Here is a 17,960-nt window from a genome sequence, read left to right as displayed (position 1 = left end):
CCCCTCGGATGCATCCAATCTGGGCAACCCACTGTCCAGGGCACCTCTGAAAGGCCTTCAAGGAGTTTGGGAGGGAGGGCGTGCTTCCTTCCTTTGGTGCTGATAGCAAGGGGTTATAGCTGAGATCCTGGGTGTGGGCTGGAGACCTCTTGAGCAGAGAGGCTGGGGGTAGTGGCGGTTTGCGTCCCCGGGATGGCTCGGCTGCAGCCAAGTCTGTGGCCCTGCCCGCACTAGACACCATATGTCCCCGTGTCTGTCCTGGCCTGCAGGTGTGGTGCTCAGTCCGCACACCCGAGAGCTCTCACGAGGGGCTGGTGACCGACCCCCACAGCCCTGCCCGCTTCCGCGTGCTGGGTACTCTCTCCAACTCCCGTGACTTCCTGTGGCACTTCGGCTGCCCTGTCGGCTCTCCCATGAACCCAGGGCAGCTGTGTGAGGTGTGGTAGATGTGGGACTGGGGAGAATTGGCTGGCTGTTGCCAGGGCCTGGGGCAGCTCGCCGGGCAAGGATGTTCGCTCCAGGTTTAGAGAGGTCAAATGCCAGCTCCTCACCACAGGTGACGTGAGTCCCGGTCCTCCCTCAAACACCACATTGTGCCTCTGCTTTGGGGGTACCCCTGCCTCCAGCGGAGCCCCCACCATTCACTGTGACATCCTTCCATGTCACCCTGCCTGGAAGAGGCCTGGGTGGGGGGCACCAGTTCCCGCAGGAAGGAGTCTGCCTCTTCTGGTCCTAAGATCACTTGACTTGGTGGCCTTGGGACCTGCTGTGCCTGCTGTACTCTGACCACACAGGGTCTGGGGTGCTGTGCCTCCCATGCTTCTCCCAGAGGCTCACTCAGTGTCCACTTGGGAGTGGATTCAGCTCCTTTCAGCTCCCCCTCAGGGGCTGTCCCCCACCCCATGTTCCTCATGCTGCTGCTCCCAATACTCCTGCCAACCCTCATTGACAGACCAACTGTACTCAGCTCTTAGTGGAAGCCTGAGGGCCTTTACAAGCCCTCCTGCTGCATCCTGGTTTCCCTGGGCTCAGGGGACGTATGTGTGGTGTGTATGTATAGGGGATGCTGGTTCCTGTGTCTTGGGGCACAAGTCTTAGGGGATGACTATCTTCCCTGGCCCAAGCAGAAAAGCAGATAGAACAGGGAGAGAGAAAGATAGAGTTTATTTTTACAGGGGAGAGGGTGGGGAGGGAGGGGTCTTGGCCCTGTAGGACCCTGTGCAAATAAATAGACAGACATCAGTCAGCCTGTCTCTTCCTTCAGTCCTGTTTTCATTTATTCATTTACTCATTCCACCAACATTTATCAAGCACCTTCTATATGCCAGGCACGCTTCTAGACACTCATTTACTCAGTCGCCAGACACAGGGGATGGAAATATGAAGCCCCAAGAAGACAGAGAAAGAGAGTCAGGATGAAAGAATGGAATGAAGTTGAGTTTGGCCGGGTGGAGTACTTTCTCTGGTGGTCATATCTTCATCACTGGAAGGATTTGCCACTGCCCTCCACTGGTGCATGCAGCCAGGCCTAACACTGAGTCTGGGTAACTACTGAGCCAAGGTCAGCTTGGAAGATGGGTGGCCCTTACCCTACAGTGGAGGAAAGCCCTGGCCAAGGCAGCATGCCATTCCCTGGAGCTCAGAACACTGTCTCTGCTTATGGCCGAGAAGACATGCATTTCTCCATAGCCTCAGTACTCCTGAGAGTCACTTACCCACCACACACCCCCATCAAGGCCTACCAAGAGTTAGGCAGAGACCGTGGGTCTGGCTGCCACCCTCCTGAGCAAGGGAGGGGAAAAGGAGCATTTATTGAATACCTCTTGTGTTCCAGGCACCTCTGCTAAGTGCCTCATTTTTTATTCATTCATTTATTAATTTATGCATTCATGGGTTTATTATTTTTTTTTAAAGCACATTTATTACCCACGGTGTGCCAGGCATGGGCGACGCAAAGATGAATAAGATGGTTCCTTCCCTCAGGAAGGATGGTTGTTCTACTGGTGGTTTCACCTTCATGAGCTCATCTGATCCCCATAGCAACCATATTTTATAAGTGCTCCAGTTTCCATTTTACAGATCTAACCCTCAGTACTTCACTACCGTTAAAGAGGCCTGGATTGAAATTGAAGCTTGGAAAGTTGTAGGAGCTTGAGCTTGTTCCCTCTGACCTCCACGAGCCCCAGTTTCTTTGTCTGAAAAATGAGAACCAGAGCAAGACAGTGGAAAGAATCATCAGAGTTGCCTTTAAAACTCAGTGCTCTCCAAAGTCTAAACAGAGGTGTGTCTGTTGAGTGTGGAAGGGTAAGTGAAGCTCTGGCAGTGATTACTGCTGAGGCCCTGATCCCTGGGTATTGGCACATGTGCCCCACAGTCTGTGTCCTGTCCCCATAGAGAGCTGTATGTGGGCCCCTGTCATGTTACTTGGAGGTGCTGCCTGCTCAGAAAGGAAGACGGTGGCCTCGGGATCTCTAAGACCAAGGGAAAACGTGGCTGAGCCTCTGAAAGCAGGACTCTGGGAGAGACAGCAAAGTGTATTGGAGAGAAGAGGGCCATCATGCCTGGAGACCTGGTTCTGGTTCCAGCTCTGCCACTTCTTAGCTGTGTGACACTAGGCATGGCTCATGCCTGCTTCAGGGCTCAGTTTCCTTAGCAGTCTGTAAAACAAGTGGGTTGGATGAGATGATCTGTGGGGACCAGTTCAGTATTAGTGTTTTAAGCAGCGAATTCATGGGCTTAGCAAATATTCAGAAATATTAGGAAGTAACATGTGAAGTTTGGGTGTTGCACAGAGAATGAGATCTATAATGTCAGAGATCATAATGGGTGAGGAGAGAGGGTTGGCAGCTCTTCCCTTTACATCTGATTTCAGAGGCCAGTTTAGGATGCTGACTAGTGGGCCACTGTGGCAGTGAAGCTCCACATGTGCAAAAAGGCCAAAGGTCAGCTTTCATTTACTAAGTCCCTATTTTGCTAAGCTGGTTCTAAGTACTTTAAAATCATCTCATTAAATTCCCACAACAACTTATAAGAAGGTTCTGTAATTGTCTCTATTTTACAAGTGGAGAAACTAAGGAAAAAATTAGGTAATTTCCAACGTCAGATAAGACAGATTGCATTAAAGTCAGACTCGGAGCTCAGATGCTCTTAATCACCACCATTTAGTCTTCTAGGTCGTGACTGAGTTTAGACTCATGTGTAAACATCTGTCTTCTGGTCAATGTCACTGCACTTCTGTGTCAGACCATCACCAGCAGGTGCATTTCCATGCCATCTAGCTACCCTGGGCCAGGCATATGAGACAACCAGGCAGCTGTAGGGAACCTAAACACATGTTGAGTTGAAATTAAGCCAGGTAGCACCTGTTTGTTGAACACTCTGCAGGTGCTTGGTTCCAGAGGCAAGGCAAGGTGAACATCAGGTAACAGATGTAATCTTCACCCTTAGTGGCCCTGACAAATTGATGAATATGCATCTGTGATATGCTCTGATGTGTTAAGGCGGAAGGGGAAATAAAGTATACTGCTCCCAGGTGGACACATGAGAACAGTTGTTGGTAAGGTGCTAGGCCATCCCCTACACTGTCCCGTTGAGAAGTCTGACTAATTCTCATGCCCGATAAGGCAACATATGCCAAGCAATATGATTTCACACTTGGTAGCATTCTGAAAATTTTAGGTTGGAAGAGAGTCCCTGATAAAATAAGCAGTTTCAGCGGGCCTATCATGATTCACAAATGGAGAATCCAAACAATTAAAAAAATTTTTTTTAAATGTTTATTCTTTGAGAGAGAGAGAGAGAGAGAGAGAGCAGGGCAGAGAGAGATGGAGACACAGAATCTGAAGCAGGCTCCAGGCTCTGAGCTGTCAGCACAGAGCCCAACATGGGGCTTGAACCCATGAACCGTGAGATCATGATCTGAGCCGAAGTTGGACGCTTAACCGACTGAGCCACCCAGGCGCCCCGCCAAACAGTTTCTTGATGCCCAGCTCTGAGCTCCAAAGAGACTCCTAATGGGCCATTATTTTACATAAAGATGACCTGAAGCTGAATGCAAAATGAATTCATTCATTCAATAAATATTTGTCAAGGCTTACCACAAGCCAGGCATTAGGTTGGTGCTAGGGGCTAAAAGATGAATAAGAAGCAGTTCTTGTCTTCTAACAGCTCAAAATCTAGAGAAAGAGAGATATGTATCAAGCATGGTGGGGGGCAAGAAATGAAAAACTTGAAGAATAGAACAGGAAAAGCTTCTTATGTAACATTGAGCTGGAGTACAGAGGATGGGAGAATTGCTAGCTGAAAAACAGTGAAGGGCATTCTATACAGAAAGAATAGCCATGTGAAAAGGCCAATCATCTTGAAGGGGCAGGGCATGTTCAGAAATGGTGAAAGGTTTAGGATGATCAGGTGAAAGGCGCATGATGAAAGGTGAGAGTCCAGAGAAGGGAAGTTGTAACAGTGCTTATGAAAAGAGGAGGCTGTAACATCCACTGTCAGTCCTGGGAATTAAAAGTCAGAAGGGCCACAATGCAATCTATTTGAGAAATATCACACAAAGAATGTAGCAACCCAGTGGATACAGTGCAATGCAGTGTCCTGCCAGGAGCACTTCTGGTGTTATGTAAATCATGCTTTGGGTTGAATGGTTTTCAAAGGAGTGGAACCATACACAAGATGTGTAGCTCTATAGCTCAAGCCATGAGTTTGGGGGTAGTAGCATGGGTGGCTTATGGATGCAGTTTGCAGGAAGGTGGTAGGAAGGGACAGGTGATGGGATGCCCTTAATTAGAGAGCAATGTGGCCACAAGGCTGGGAGTTCGGCCAAATGATAGGAAGGAGTGTTTCTAAGAGGGCAATTTGATGGAAAAGAAGTTTGAGGCAGGACATCAATATTATCACGGGGCCTTGGAAATAATTGGCAGACATTTATATTTGGCTAGAGAGGATTGGGGACTTGTGTAGTTGGAAGTGGGGAGCAGGGGACAACCATGTTTATTTCAGTCTTGAAGATTTGAGGTAGTTGGAAAATGACAATTGGCTCCTTTCCAGTTGCCAGGCACCCAGCTAGGCACTTTATATACATTGTCTTATTTCATTTTCAACACACAGCTTACAAGGGAGATACTTTATTACCCACATTTCATGGAGACAGAAACCTGTCTGAGAGAGGTTAGAGAGCTTGCCTAAGTATCACAGCTAGTGAAGGGCAGAATGTGGTTTTAAATACCAGGTCTGTTGCTCTCTAAAGCTTATGTTCTCTTACCCCCTTCCCCCTGCCCCCTGCAACTTTTTATTTTGAAACATTTCAAACCTATAAAAAAGTTGAAACATAGTACAATAAACATCCATTTACTTTTCATCTGGAGGCACTAGCCATTAATGGCCTGTGCTTTGTGTGTATCACCCCATCTCCTCTAAGGTACTGGTTGGGATGTGACTGGTATAAAAGACAAAATCTGAGATCTGATAGAAGGAAGTCATGGAAAAAGGAGAGATTTAGGAGAAATACATCTACAAATGACTGAAGAAAGCATGACAACGTATGGACATCTTGAAGCCACAGATAGACTAGGCAGAACAGCTATGGACTGCCCAACTTCGTTCAGCAGACCAGAGCTAGTCATTGGTGATGGAAATGGAAGGTCATCCCCAGAATCCAACCACTGAGTGAAGAAAGCAATAGGTTTTAAAATAGGCTTCAGATCTTTACATTTATATCTATACAAATATTCAGCCAACATTCTTTCAGAGCTAGCCACACTGTGCTAGATGTTTTTTTTTTTTTTAAACAAACATTTTCTGCATTCTTTAATGCCCCAGAACCCAGAATAAAGACCCCAGGCCAAATGGTAAGTGTTCCCACCAGATGAAGGGGGCTTCCTCTTCTTTCACCTTCTAGATGCATACACGTGGTCCAAGAAGAAACATGGAGGTTTGCTTGAAATAATTACCAGCTTGGAAGACTGAATGATCAAGGTTCAAATCCTGATTCTACTACTTACTATATGATTTCTTCTGTAAAATGGACATAACCTTACCAAATTCAAAAGGCTGTGAGAACGTCATGTATCATTCAAAACCACTCCTGACATAAACAGTGACCTTCGCACGCCTTCCAAATCGTAACAGAGAGAGGAAGACCAAAAGACTGACTGAAGTTTGCGCAAAGACCTTGTCTTGATCTGGTTTTAGTTCCAGAATTTAGCATTGGAGTATAGGGCTATATTTATTGACTTCTACTCGAAATGGCTCCACAGGTGGATTTAAGATTTATCGTATTCTTAAGGTAATATTAGAGCACTCTCCTTCAACCGGGGGGAGAATGTTATGAGGTTAATATTCCGCCATGGTGTGGGTGTGTGGGGAGGCAGTAGATATAGATTACAGATTTCACACAGTGCGGGATTTGAAGAATCTGGTCCGTCTGTCCCACTACGGAGCCAACTGGGGTGTCACTGTGTGTACTATGCACACCGCTATGAGGAGACCTATGAACGGTCTCGTCGGCTCTCAACTTGTTCAGCTCCTACCACAGCTAGCTGGCCCGGATCGAAGACCGCGGTCGCGTGGCATTCAGGAAACTCCCGGTCCAAACCCAGGCCGCGCCTAAGACGCGCTGGGGGCTGGAAATTGTAGTTTTCGGGCGACTTCCGTGGGCGGGGTCCGAGGGCTGGGACTCCCACGCCGCGGGGGTGAGTGGGTTGTAGCGGCGTTTCCGGTCGCCTGCTGGCTCAGGAGGAGGAGCTCTGTGGGCCACCCGCGCAAGGCCGTATGGGAAACGGGGCGGTGCGAGCGGTGCGCGCGCAGCAGGCCGGTAGTGGCTGTGGAGATGGAGGAGGGTGGCCGGGATAAGGCTCCGCTGCAGCCCCAGCAGCCTCCGGCGACGGCACCGGGCATCGCGGACGAGAAGCCGGGCGGCAAGGAGCGGCGGGATGCTGGCGACAAGGACAAAGAGCAGGAGCTGGTGAGGCGCAGCCCTGGGAGCAGGCGGAGGAGGCCGCGGGGCTGAGTCACGGCGGCTCCGCAGGCCTTGGGCCCGACTCCCAACGGCCCCGCAGCGTCTGGGAGAGGGCGGATGGGGCGACCCTCGGGACTCCTGGCGCTCAGCCTCTCTGCCCCTCATCCTCCATTCTGCGCTGTGTCGCCTTCGCCGACGTCACCAGTACTCACCACCGACTTGTGAGATGGGCCCGGGGAGGTCATGTCACCCCTATATTTTAGTACTACATTCACGCAGCCTGGCCCAGAAGCCAGGTTGCCTTCTTTCCTGCCTTCCAGCCAGAGTGCCATTCCTCCTCTCTTTTCGTGTCCACCTGGTCCCTCCTAAGGAGGCAGGTTCACTCTCTACCTGCCCCAGGGTGAATGGGAGGAGGATGTGTTTGGGATTCCTTCTCTTGATGAACTTCTTCCCCCAACCCTTCAGTCTGAGGAGGACAAACAACTTCAGGATGAACTGGAGATGCTCGTGGAACGACTGGGGGTGAGTCATGATGTTGACACGAGTGGGTACATATTTGGATCTTTGCTGCATGTTGCTTCATTCCATTTTGGGGCAACAATTTCTATGTGAGGTATAGGGAAAGATGGACTGTTTAGGGTTAGCGTTATGGTGATGTTGTGAGAGAGGAGAATTACAAAGGATATTTGGAAGATTGTGTAGCTTACTACAAACTCTCAACTGGGATCATTTGTTTTTGTACCAGGCAGTGAGCAGGGAGTTGGGGAATCACAGATGAATAAGACAGTCACTTTCCTAGGGGAGTTGGTAAACACCTGTGTTTGACTTGAGAGATGTGGCTTCTTCTTGTCTGAGCCCTAACATCTCCTGAGCAGGAGAAGGACACATCTTTGTACCGACCAGCCCTCGAGGAACTGCGGAGGCAAATCCGATCTTCTACAACTTCCATGACTTCAGTGCCCAAGCCTCTCAAATTTCTGCGTCCACACTATGGCAAACTGAAGGAAATCTATGAGAACATGCCCCCTGGGGAGAATAAGGTAAAACGGTTTCAGAAGCTGGTGGAGGTCTAGCTTAGGAATTCCTTTTCATCTAGACCATGGGGCTCATGGTGAGTCACAGGAAGCCTAACGGACCTGAGATCTGAGCTAGTTGAACACAGTTGATCATGCCAGTATGTTTTTTACTGGGATAAAAGCTAACAGGAGGATTGCCTTCTCAGAATACACTGTTTTCTGTCATTTATGGTGGATCTTGGGATTTCTTTTTCATGATCTGTTGTTTTTCTTTAGAGTACTCTCTGTGCCCAGGGTGGGTCTCAAACTCACAACTCTGAGATCAAGAGTCACATGCTCTACTGACTGAGAGGCACCCCTCATGATCTATTTTTAACTTATATTTAACTTTGATCTTTCTGTTTCCTTCATATCCCATGTGCATTCACTTGTTTTATTTCTAAAATAAACCCCTCGTTGAGTCACTTCTCTGTCTAATGGTGGGCCTAATCCAGGAAATCTTCAGTTCTCACCTAGACAACTGCAGCCGTCTAACTGGCTGCCTTCCTTTTGTTCGTGACTTATACAGTTTTTCTTTCGTATAGCAGCCACAATGGTCTTTCTAGATTGTGAAAATCTTTTCTTCTTAAAACCTTTTAATAGTTCATTATTGCAGCTAGAATAAACTTTAGAGCCTCCATCTTTTTCCATTCTCTCCTTGTTATCATTCTTCAGCCATGTTGGTTTAAAAGGGAGATAGCAACACTAACCTTAGGCTTATCTTGAGCCTTAGCTTAGATATAAAGTATGTAAATTTCTAATACAGAGATTGGTGAAGAGTTACAACTTAATTGGAGAGATAGTGACCTTAGCCTTGACTCCATAATGTCCCACTACCCTCACCCTGGACTTGACTTTAAAGCACTGGTTTCTTTGTAGCGTTTTGCTGCTGACATCATCTCTGTTCTGGCTATGACCATGAGTGGGGAACGTGAGTGTCTCAAGTATCGGCTGGTGGGCTCCCAAGAGGAATTGGCATCATGGGGTCATGAGTATGTGAGGTAAGACCTTTCTTTCTTGAGAATCTAAAAGCGTTTTGAGACACAATTCTGAGTTCTGTCTTGGAGTACCTGTGTATTGCGTTTCCCAAATACTGAATTCCTTGAACCATAGAAATGCTTCCTGTGAAGTTGTGCCCCCTTAATGGTCTGGGCCTATCCATAGGCATCTCGCAGGGGAAGTGGCTAAGGAGTGGCAGGAACTAGATGATGCGGAAAAGACACAGCGGGAGCCACTGCTGACCCTGGTGAAGGAGATCGTCCCCTACAACATGGCCCACAACGCGGAGCACGAGGCCTGTGACCTGCTCATGGAAATTGAGCAGGTAGACATGCTGGAGAAGGACATTGATGAGAATGCATATGCCAAGGTCTGCCTCTATCTTACCAGGTAAGTGAACATGGTAGGGATGGGTAGTAGGCCTACCCTCCCCAGTATTTCTCTCTCAGTTGTGATTTCTCTGTTCTCTCAGAGCATCTTTAGCATCGGGCTGCTGTTGATTTGTTGATGTCTGTGAGCTTCTTGAGGACAGAGACTTATGTCTCTTTAGTAGTCTAGCATGTAGCATAATGCCTGGGATACAGTAGGCATTTAGTATTTATTTTGGATAAGTGAATTAAATGGGGTAAATGAATGTTCCAGAACTTCCTGACTCCTTTGTTATTTCTATCTCTGTAGCTGTGTGAATTATGTGCCCGAGCCTGAGAATTCTGCACTACTGCGCTGTGCTTTGGGTGTGTTCCGAAAGTTCAGTCGCTTTCCTGAAGCTCTGAGATTGGCATTGATGCTCAATGACATGGAGCTGGTAGAAGATATCTTCACCTCCTGCAAGGACGTGTATGTAGAGAGGAAGTTGGCAAAGGAAGACATGAGCTCATGGATGGGGCATTTGTATGAAGAGCTGGGACCTGTAGTTTCTGGTTAAGGCTGGAGGGGCTTTTCAGTCCCCTTAGTGGACTAGGGCTGAGCTGATATGATGGCTCTCTCCCACAGGGTAGTACAGAAGCAGATGGCATTCATGCTTGGCCGTCATGGGGTGTTTCTGGAGCTTAGTGAAGACGTGGAGGAGTATGAGGACCTGACAGAGATCATGTCCAACGTGCAGCTCAACAGCAACTTCTTGGCATTAGCTCGGGAGGTGAGACCCTTTGCCGTTTTCCATCAAGGCTTTTTTTTGGTTGTGGTTCTACTCGTCATTTCACCTCCCTGACTATAACTTTAACTAGATTCTCATTGGTTAGAATTGCTATTCAGTGGGAAAGCAGAAGGGGACAGCTGGGGGAGTAGTGGGGGAACAGTTGTGACCCTCTGACTTCTCTTCAGCTGGATATTATGGAGCCCAAGGTGCCTGATGACATCTATAAAACCCATCTAGAAAACAACAGTGAGTAGCCATCTCCATGTGTGTGAGGACTGGAGAATTATTATTATTTTTAAATGCTTCTTTCTTTTTTCTTTTCTTTTTTTTTTTCTTTCTTACAGAAAGAGCAAGCAAGGGAGGGGCAGAGAGAGAGGGAGACAGAATCCCAAGCAGGCTCCATGCTATCAGCACAGAGCCTGATGTGGGGCTCAAACTCATGAACTGTGAAATCATGACTTGAGCCGAAACCAAGAGTCAGATGCTTAACTGGTTAACTGAGTCACCCAGGCACCCCAGGACTGGAGGATTCTTAATTATGAACCTCGTATTTGGAGTGGTGGCTTGGTCCAATGTATTTATCCCTTAGAGCTAAGAGTTCCTACGTAACCTTTTCTCCAGGTCACTGTTGGGGGCATAGACAGAGGATTCTAAGGGGCCGGTTCAGAGCCAGAGACCAGCCACCATGCTGTGTTCCTTTATTGTGCTACTCTAAACCTTTCTGCCTTTCCTTTCATTTCCCTCCTGTGCAGGATTTGGGGGCAGTGGCTCTCAAGTGGACTCTGCCCGCATGAACCTGGCCTCTTCTTTTGTGAATGGCTTTGTGAATGCAGCCTTTGGTCAGGACAAGCTGCTGACTGATGATGGCAACAAATGGCTTTACAAGAACAAAGACCATGGTATAACTTTATGCCTACTTTATCTTTGTTTTGCTTTGGTCGCTTCTTTTGTCCTAGTTTCATGTGTTAATGTGATGGGTCCCCAGCGCAGTTTTTTAGAGAGCTCTTTGTAACAATTTTCTTAGGGTAGGATCATTTTGAGATTGATAGATTTTTTTCCTTGGTGTAGGAATGTTGAGTGCAGCTGCATCCCTTGGCATGATTCTGCTGTGGGATGTGGATGGTGGCCTCACGCAGATTGACAAGTACTTGTACTCCTCTGAGGACTACATCAAGGTTGGTCTGGTCTGGGCATAGCCTGATAATGGGGACATTCTCCTACCATGTTCTAGGGCCTCAAGGCCTCCCTTTCACTGGTAAGATCTCTCTGTTTTCAACTCCAGTTAAGGTGGAAGCTACAATGAAGTCCATGTTGTATCCTTTGTGGTGAGGAAGGTACAGTAGCCTGAGTGAAGAATCTATTTGCATTTTGCAGTCAGGAGCCCTTCTGGCCTGTGGCATTGTGAACTCTGGAGTCCGGAATGAATGTGACCCCGCACTAGCACTGCTCTCAGACTATGTTCTCCACAACAGCAACACTATGAGACTTGGTTCCATTTTTGGGTAAGGCTTCTTGCTTCTTCTGGTAGTACTTAGCCTGTAAGCTTTGTGAAGACAGGAACTGGGTCCTTTTCATCTTTGTTTTGCCAAGACTACCACCATATCTGTTGAGTATTTGGCTCTTGGTGACTGTTGAAATGATGAATAAATGACCAGTCCTCTTTTTGTTCCTTCTTTGTCCTATCCTTGGTTGTGTGTCGGGGACTGCCTTTCCCTTGCTTTTGCAGGCTAGGCTTGGCTTACGCTGGCTCCAATCGTGAAGATGTGCTAACACTGCTACTCCCTGTGATGGGAGATTCCAAGTCTAGTATGGAGGTGAGGAGAGGCTGTTGGACTTTTAGGGGAGGTAGGGAAGGTGCTCTGTGTCCTACCACTCTGTGATAAGTAATGAAAACTGTGTGTGTGTGTGTGTGTGTGTGTGTGTGTGTGTGTGTGTGAGTGTGCACGCACACATACGTGTGTATGGGGGTGATATGTGTCACTTCAATGAAATCTCTTGGAACTGGTGGTTCCACCTAGGTGGTGTTGAGGTTAAAGAGGTAACATTTTGGTATTGAGTTCCAGCCCTTGAGGTCCATGAGGAAGTACTCGGCTAGAGTGGGGAGTAGCTTAATCCAGCTTGGGGTGGCTGATTCTCATTCGTTGTTTTAGTCATTGGCCAACCTTAAGTTTTCTTAGTTGTGGAGAGTCATATCAGTAATAGATAAATTTAATATGGTGGCTAAAAGCATAGCTTTAGTCAGAAAGACCTCAGTTCAAATCTTGCTGCCTCTGCTTACAAGCAGTGTGATCTTGGACATGTTACCGAGTCTCTTTAGGTTACATTTTCTTCATCAATGAAAGAATAACAGTAGTAGGACCTGTTTCATGGGGTTATGAGAATTAAATGTTAATAGCGTACAGAGCAGTTGACGTGGCTGATAAATCATAAACATTCAGTGAATGGTTGCTCTTGTTATTTTGACATGCCATCAGAAAGGGATCACTACCTAGTGTGGTTACAGTGGCCTGAAGGAATTGGCTATCTTGAATCGAGGTAGGTATACAGCTACTTTAATAACTTACGTATATAATACTGATTCTCCTATTTCTAGGTGGCAGGTGTGACAGCTCTAGCCTGTGGAATGATAGCAGTGGGATCCTGCAATGGAGATGTTACTTCCACTATCCTTCAGACCATCATGGAGAAATCAGAGACTGAGCTCAAGGACACCTATGCCCGTTGGCTTCCTCTTGGACTGGGCCTCAACCACTTGGGTGAGGGGATATCTCTCTGGGCAAAGGCTGACAGTAACTGGATACAGCAGAGGTCTTATGTGTTAGGCTGTGCTGGATGGAAGGAAGTGTCCTCTTGACTCCTTGAATTTGTCCTGTAGGGAAGGGTGAGGCCATCGAGGCAATCCTGGCCGCGCTGGAGGTTGTGTCAGAGCCATTCCGCAGTTTTGCCAACACATTAGTGGATGTGTGTGCCTATGCAGGTCTGTGTCTTTGTGCCTCTCCAGTGACTCCTTACTTCTCTCTTGGACCTTTTTTCAGACTTTTTTTCCTTTCTCAGTAGTCCTTTATTTATTTATTTGTTTATTTTTAAGTTTATTTATCCTGAGAGAGAGGGAATATGCGCATGTGCATAGGGGAGCAGCAGAGAGAGAGGGAGAGGGAGAATCCCAGGCAAGCTCCATGCTGTTAGCACTGATCCCCATGTAGCGCTCAGTCACAACCGTAAGATCATGACATGAGCCCAAATCAAGAGTCAGAGGCTTAACTGACTGAGCCACCCAGGTGCCCTCTTTCTCTGGTTTGCTTTTGGATTCTTAACTTCTATTACTGGAATAAACTTTTCTTTGGTGCCTTCTCCTTTCTACTCTTTCTCACCCTTACCACCATGCTGCAGGCTCTGGGAATGTACTGAAGGTGCAGCAGCTGCTCCACATTTGTAGTGAACACTTTGACTCCAAGGAAAAAGAGGAAGACAAGGACAAGAAGGAAAAGAAGGACAAGGACAAGAAGGAAGCCCCTGCCGACATGGGAGCACATCAGGTTCTGTGCGCAACTGGGCACTGAGTCAGGCTCTGAGAAAAGATACCTGTGCAGAGGAGCTGGGTTTGGGTTTGTTTTACACACCCTGTGGGTGGCGCTGTGTATTGAGACAGGCATTAAGCAGGGTTCTGTACATAAGGGTCAGGGTGTGCCCCCACAGGACAGTTTTTTTTTCTTACATGGGACTTGAGTCAAGGGTGAGCTTTTTGTTCCCTGAGCTTACTGGATTCTGGTGCCTCTTCGACTGCAGGGAGTGGCTGTGCTGGGGATTGCCCTTATTGCTATGGGGGAGGAGATTGGAGCAGAGATGGCATTACGAACCTTCGGCCACCTGGTGAGTATCACATGGAGGAGATGGGAATATCTACTGGTTTTGGTGCTGGGAGTTCCCCAGAGGAGACTTTCCTGATGGGTTTTCTCCTTTCTCCTGGTTGAGAAATAGTCTTTTTGCTATGCCCTTTCTGTAATATTTGATAAAGGCCTCTATTACCTATCAAGTCTCTTCCTATAACTGAGTTTGTACTGCTTTCTGTGATGCTCTTGTTACTCTCTTTTATCACCAGCTGAGATACGGGGAGCCAACACTCCGACGGGCTGTGCCTTTAGCACTGGCTCTAATCTCTGTTTCAAATCCACGACTCAACATCCTGGATACCCTAAGCAAATTCTCCCATGATGCTGACCCAGAAGTTTCCTACAACTCCATTTTTGCCATGGGCATGGTGGGCAGTGGTGAGTATCAGAAAAAGGTCAGAAAAAGAAGTAGCTTGAGGGAATGCTTGAGGCCCATTTTTCAACTCTGTAATGGTTAACATTTCCAGGTACCAATAATGCCCGTCTGGCTGCAATGCTGCGCCAGTTAGCCCAGTATCATGCCAAGGACCCCAACAACCTCTTTATGGTGCGCTTGGCACAGGTAAAGAATAGAACTGTTTTCCTTAAAGTGTGCCAAGGGAGGTATCCGTGGTGATGGAAGGGGGACATGTAGTGAATGACCTCAGGGGACTTTGAGTTCAGCCAGGAGGGAGTGTATGAATGAGTTGGGGTCTTTCTATATGGCCAGGTTAGGTGATGTCTCCTCAGATGTGACCTTCACTTCTCTCTCTGTTGTTGTTGTTTTTTTTCCCCCCCAGGGCCTGACACATTTAGGGAAGGGCACACTCACCCTCTGTCCCTACCACAGTGACCGGCAGCTTATGAGTCAAGTGGCAGTGGCGGGGCTGCTTACTGTGCTTGTCTCTTTCCTGGATGTCCGTAACAGTGAGTTCCTGTCAAGAGTCTCATACAGTGGCACATGACCCTGTCTCCACCCTTACCAGAGCCACCTTATAATTTAGGAGCAAGACTCCAAATTAGCTCTGTACCATTCTGGGTCCCAATGTTCTTTGGGCCTGTGATGGGCCTTATGGAGCTCATCTCCCACAGTTTTGATCTGGCTCAAAGAGATTGTTTTCAAGGATGAAGAGCTGATCCCAGTTTCTGCTCCAAAGTGACTGGGGGAAATTGATGATCAAGTCTGAAGGCTGTGGTAGAGTAAGGTGGGGGCATCTCTGGTTTGTAGTAGGGGTATATGAGGGGAGGAGTGTTGGTTCAGATGAACGACTGAGGGATTAGAGAGTCAGGGCTGGAGTGGAGTCCCAGGGTTCAGGCCAGGCCTGCCTTGATGCCTCTAACTGTTTGTCCCGTGTTCTTCCCTCAGTCATCCTAGGCAAATCACATTATGTATTGTATGGGCTGGTGGCTGCCATGCAGCCCCGAATGCTGGTTACATTCGATGAGGAGCTGCGGCCACTGCCGGTGTCTGTCCGTGTGGGCCAGGTGAGGGGTTGAACAGACGGGAGGGCTCTAGAACTTGGGGAACGCACACGTACCTGTTTCTCTGAAACTGGTATGGGCACTGGGTTGTTACTGCACTCCCATCTGCACACTCCCATCTGCTACACCCCCATTTCAATTTTCTCACCCTACAGGCAGTGGATGTGGTGGGCCAGGCTGGCAAGCCTAAGACTATCACAGGGTTCCAGACACACACAACCCCAGTATTGTTGGCCCACGGGGAGCGGGCAGAATTGGCCACTGAGGAATTTCTTCCTGTCACCCCCATTCTGGAAGGTTTTGTTATCCTTCGGAAGAACCCCAACTATGACCTCTAAGTAGCTACCAGGGACTCTGAGCTGCTACTGATAGGCCAGCGGGCCATGCTTCCTGTTGTCAGGCGTGTGCACTGCTCTAGACCTTTGGGGGAATTGGTACCTCCTGTTATTTTGTTACTGAGTGAGATAACTTTGTTGAATAAAGACCTTTATCCCTGAGGTCTCTCTATGTCTGTTTTCTGGGGTGTTGTGGCCAGAGGCCAGACTGGGGTGGGGAGTGGATGTGAAAAGGCATTGTTTATAGCAACTCTGAGCGGAGGCTAGCAGGGAAGCTGCCCTGAATGGAACAAATTAAACTCCATGCCTTTTTCCCCTCTTTCTTAATCATCCTAAAATAGTGATTCATCTTTAGGGACATGGACCCCTAAGAAGCTGATAAGTGCAATGGATTGTCCTTCTAGGAAGATTTTAATACCAAAATTTAATACATTTAATACATTTAATACATTTTAATACTGTTACAAATAATATTTTGATACAAACTGTTACAAATAACTTTCTGAGGGGCTGTGTATCCCATCCCCACCCCCACTCCCACCCTGCCAATGCACATCCACCTCAAGCCCATCATTCACTGACTTTGGGTGAAGAATCCCTGTTCTAAGAAACAGCAGAGTCGGCCTTACTTTCTAACTTCTCTGCTGCTAAATGAAAGATATATGTATGTATATATATATATATATATATATATATATATATATATATATGTATGTATATGTATATACACATTTTTTCTTTTTTGACTGGACTGTGTGGCTTTATTGGGGAAAGCCAGGATTACAATGGATTTAAGTCTTGGCATTGGGCCCTTCTTGCCAAAGGGGGGCACAATATTGACTAAGCTCTGGTTGTACTGCATCCACTGCTTGGCTCGGCTTGTCTTCTTTTTCTCCTGTTTGACCACTTTGGAAGTCTGCTGTCTTACTTTCCCAACATGGGCCAGGAGACCATGGACTTTACCTCCAAGCATGTGGCCAGCTACTTCCAGGGTGGTCAGAGCCTTCAGTCCACACTGATCTAGGGTAGCCTCATCCTCTAGGGGCATGCCTGCCAGAAGTACGACTTGATCTTCTGAAGCGATGCCCTCCAGAGAGGCTACATGAGCCTTGATCTGAGCAACCGTCTGTCTCCTGTCTGGTGACCTTGAGGTGTATAGCTCCCAGGCACAGACAAAGAGCTGCATGTCTGTGACTGAACAGCCAGGGACATTTTTATCTCCTGTGATCCTCTGTGCCTCTTGGAAGGCTTCTATTGGAGAGGTTTAGTCATGTTCACATCTACTGGGCTATCTTTGCAGAAACTGGATGTAAGAAAGCTTGACCCTGACTTTCCTCTTAGTGTAGCAGTGGGATAAAGGAGTGGCCTCCTTCCTGGGATGTAATCACTTTTGATCTTTGTGGGGTTGGTATGAATATAGCTATGCTGCCAATCGGGGCTCGGACCCCTGTGGATGCAGTGCAGAAGAACATATGGCCCTGCCAGATAATCATAGCTAGCTAACCAACACTTTCTGTAGGTTTAGTTTACAAGCAGTGCCTGGCACTTAATAGGTCTATAAATGTTGAAAGAATAATCGTTCTATATACCTCAGATACCTCACAAAGCTCTAAGGGGTAGGAATTATCTCCGTGTTTTGGTGAGGGATGTAAAGTTTGGAAAGAGATTCACCCAATTTATCCAAGATCACATAGTAAGTGGTGGAGCGAGGATGGGAATCTAAATTTGTTTGACTCCAAATCTGTCTCTGTAGCCTTGGAAACTTGTGGACGCTATCGTAGTCCAAGGTTTTGAGTAGCTAGAGAGTAGCAACTTTGGATTAGTGTCTCTATTATCTTCTTTCTGTTCCTATTTGGCAGCCTGTATAAAACCTGTACTAAAAGTTAAAGTACTGGACCTGGGAGTCAGTAGACCTACCTGTCATACCCCTTTAATGGAATTTTCTGTAGTACTGGGCAAATCAGCATGTCTGGTGAGCCTCTGTTATCTGTAAAATGGGAATATGGTAATTGCTTTCTCTGATATGCAATGGTAGTGATATAAAGATAAATTAGAAAGTGATTTTTAGGGGTGCCTGGCTGGCTCAGTGGAGCATGCAACTCTTTACCTCAGGGTTGTGAG

At 47.4% G+C, this 17,960-nt stretch overlaps 2 protein-coding genes across 4 annotated transcripts in view; both read left to right on the top strand.

The window, feature by feature from the left end:
* Window positions 1-1,188, top strand: part of LOC122491665 (endothelin-converting enzyme 2) — a 32,087-nt gene extending 30,899 nt beyond the window's left edge. For all 3 annotated transcript variants that reach the window (XM_043594755.1, XM_043594753.1, XM_043594752.1), the window contains one exon: window positions 270-1,188. In XM_043594755.1, the coding sequence (XP_043450690.1) occupies window positions 270-446 (177 nt within the window). In that variant the 3' untranslated portion in view covers window positions 447-1,188. The remainder of the gene's footprint in view (window positions 1-269) is intronic.
* A 5,548-nt stretch (window positions 1,189-6,736) lies between these two features.
* On the top strand, window positions 6,737-16,001 carry PSMD2 (proteasome 26S subunit ubiquitin receptor, non-ATPase 2). Its single transcript, XM_043594746.1, has 21 exons — window positions 6,737-6,967; window positions 7,427-7,483; window positions 7,837-8,001; window positions 8,896-9,017; window positions 9,181-9,405; window positions 9,694-9,852; window positions 10,009-10,153; window positions 10,339-10,399; window positions 10,906-11,052; window positions 11,222-11,328; window positions 11,528-11,655; window positions 11,880-11,967; window positions 12,747-12,909; window positions 13,029-13,130; window positions 13,544-13,689; window positions 13,940-14,023; window positions 14,253-14,421; window positions 14,511-14,605; window positions 14,823-14,949; window positions 15,389-15,507; window positions 15,660-16,001. The coding sequence occupies exons 1-21, from the start codon at window positions 6,833-6,835 to the stop codon at window positions 15,840-15,842; spliced, it is 2,727 nt and encodes a 908-aa protein (XP_043450681.1). The 5' UTR covers window positions 6,737-6,832; the 3' UTR covers window positions 15,843-16,001.
* Window positions 16,002-17,960: the final 1,959 nt, after the last annotated feature.

Source organism: Prionailurus bengalensis, chromosome C2 (genome assembly GCF_016509475.1).
Source record: "Prionailurus bengalensis isolate Pbe53 chromosome C2, Fcat_Pben_1.1_paternal_pri, whole genome shotgun sequence".
NCBI lineage: Eukaryota > Metazoa > Chordata > Mammalia > Carnivora > Felidae > Prionailurus > Prionailurus bengalensis.
Note: the sequence above shows the minus strand (reverse complement) of the source record. Positions and strands in the feature narration are given on the sequence as shown.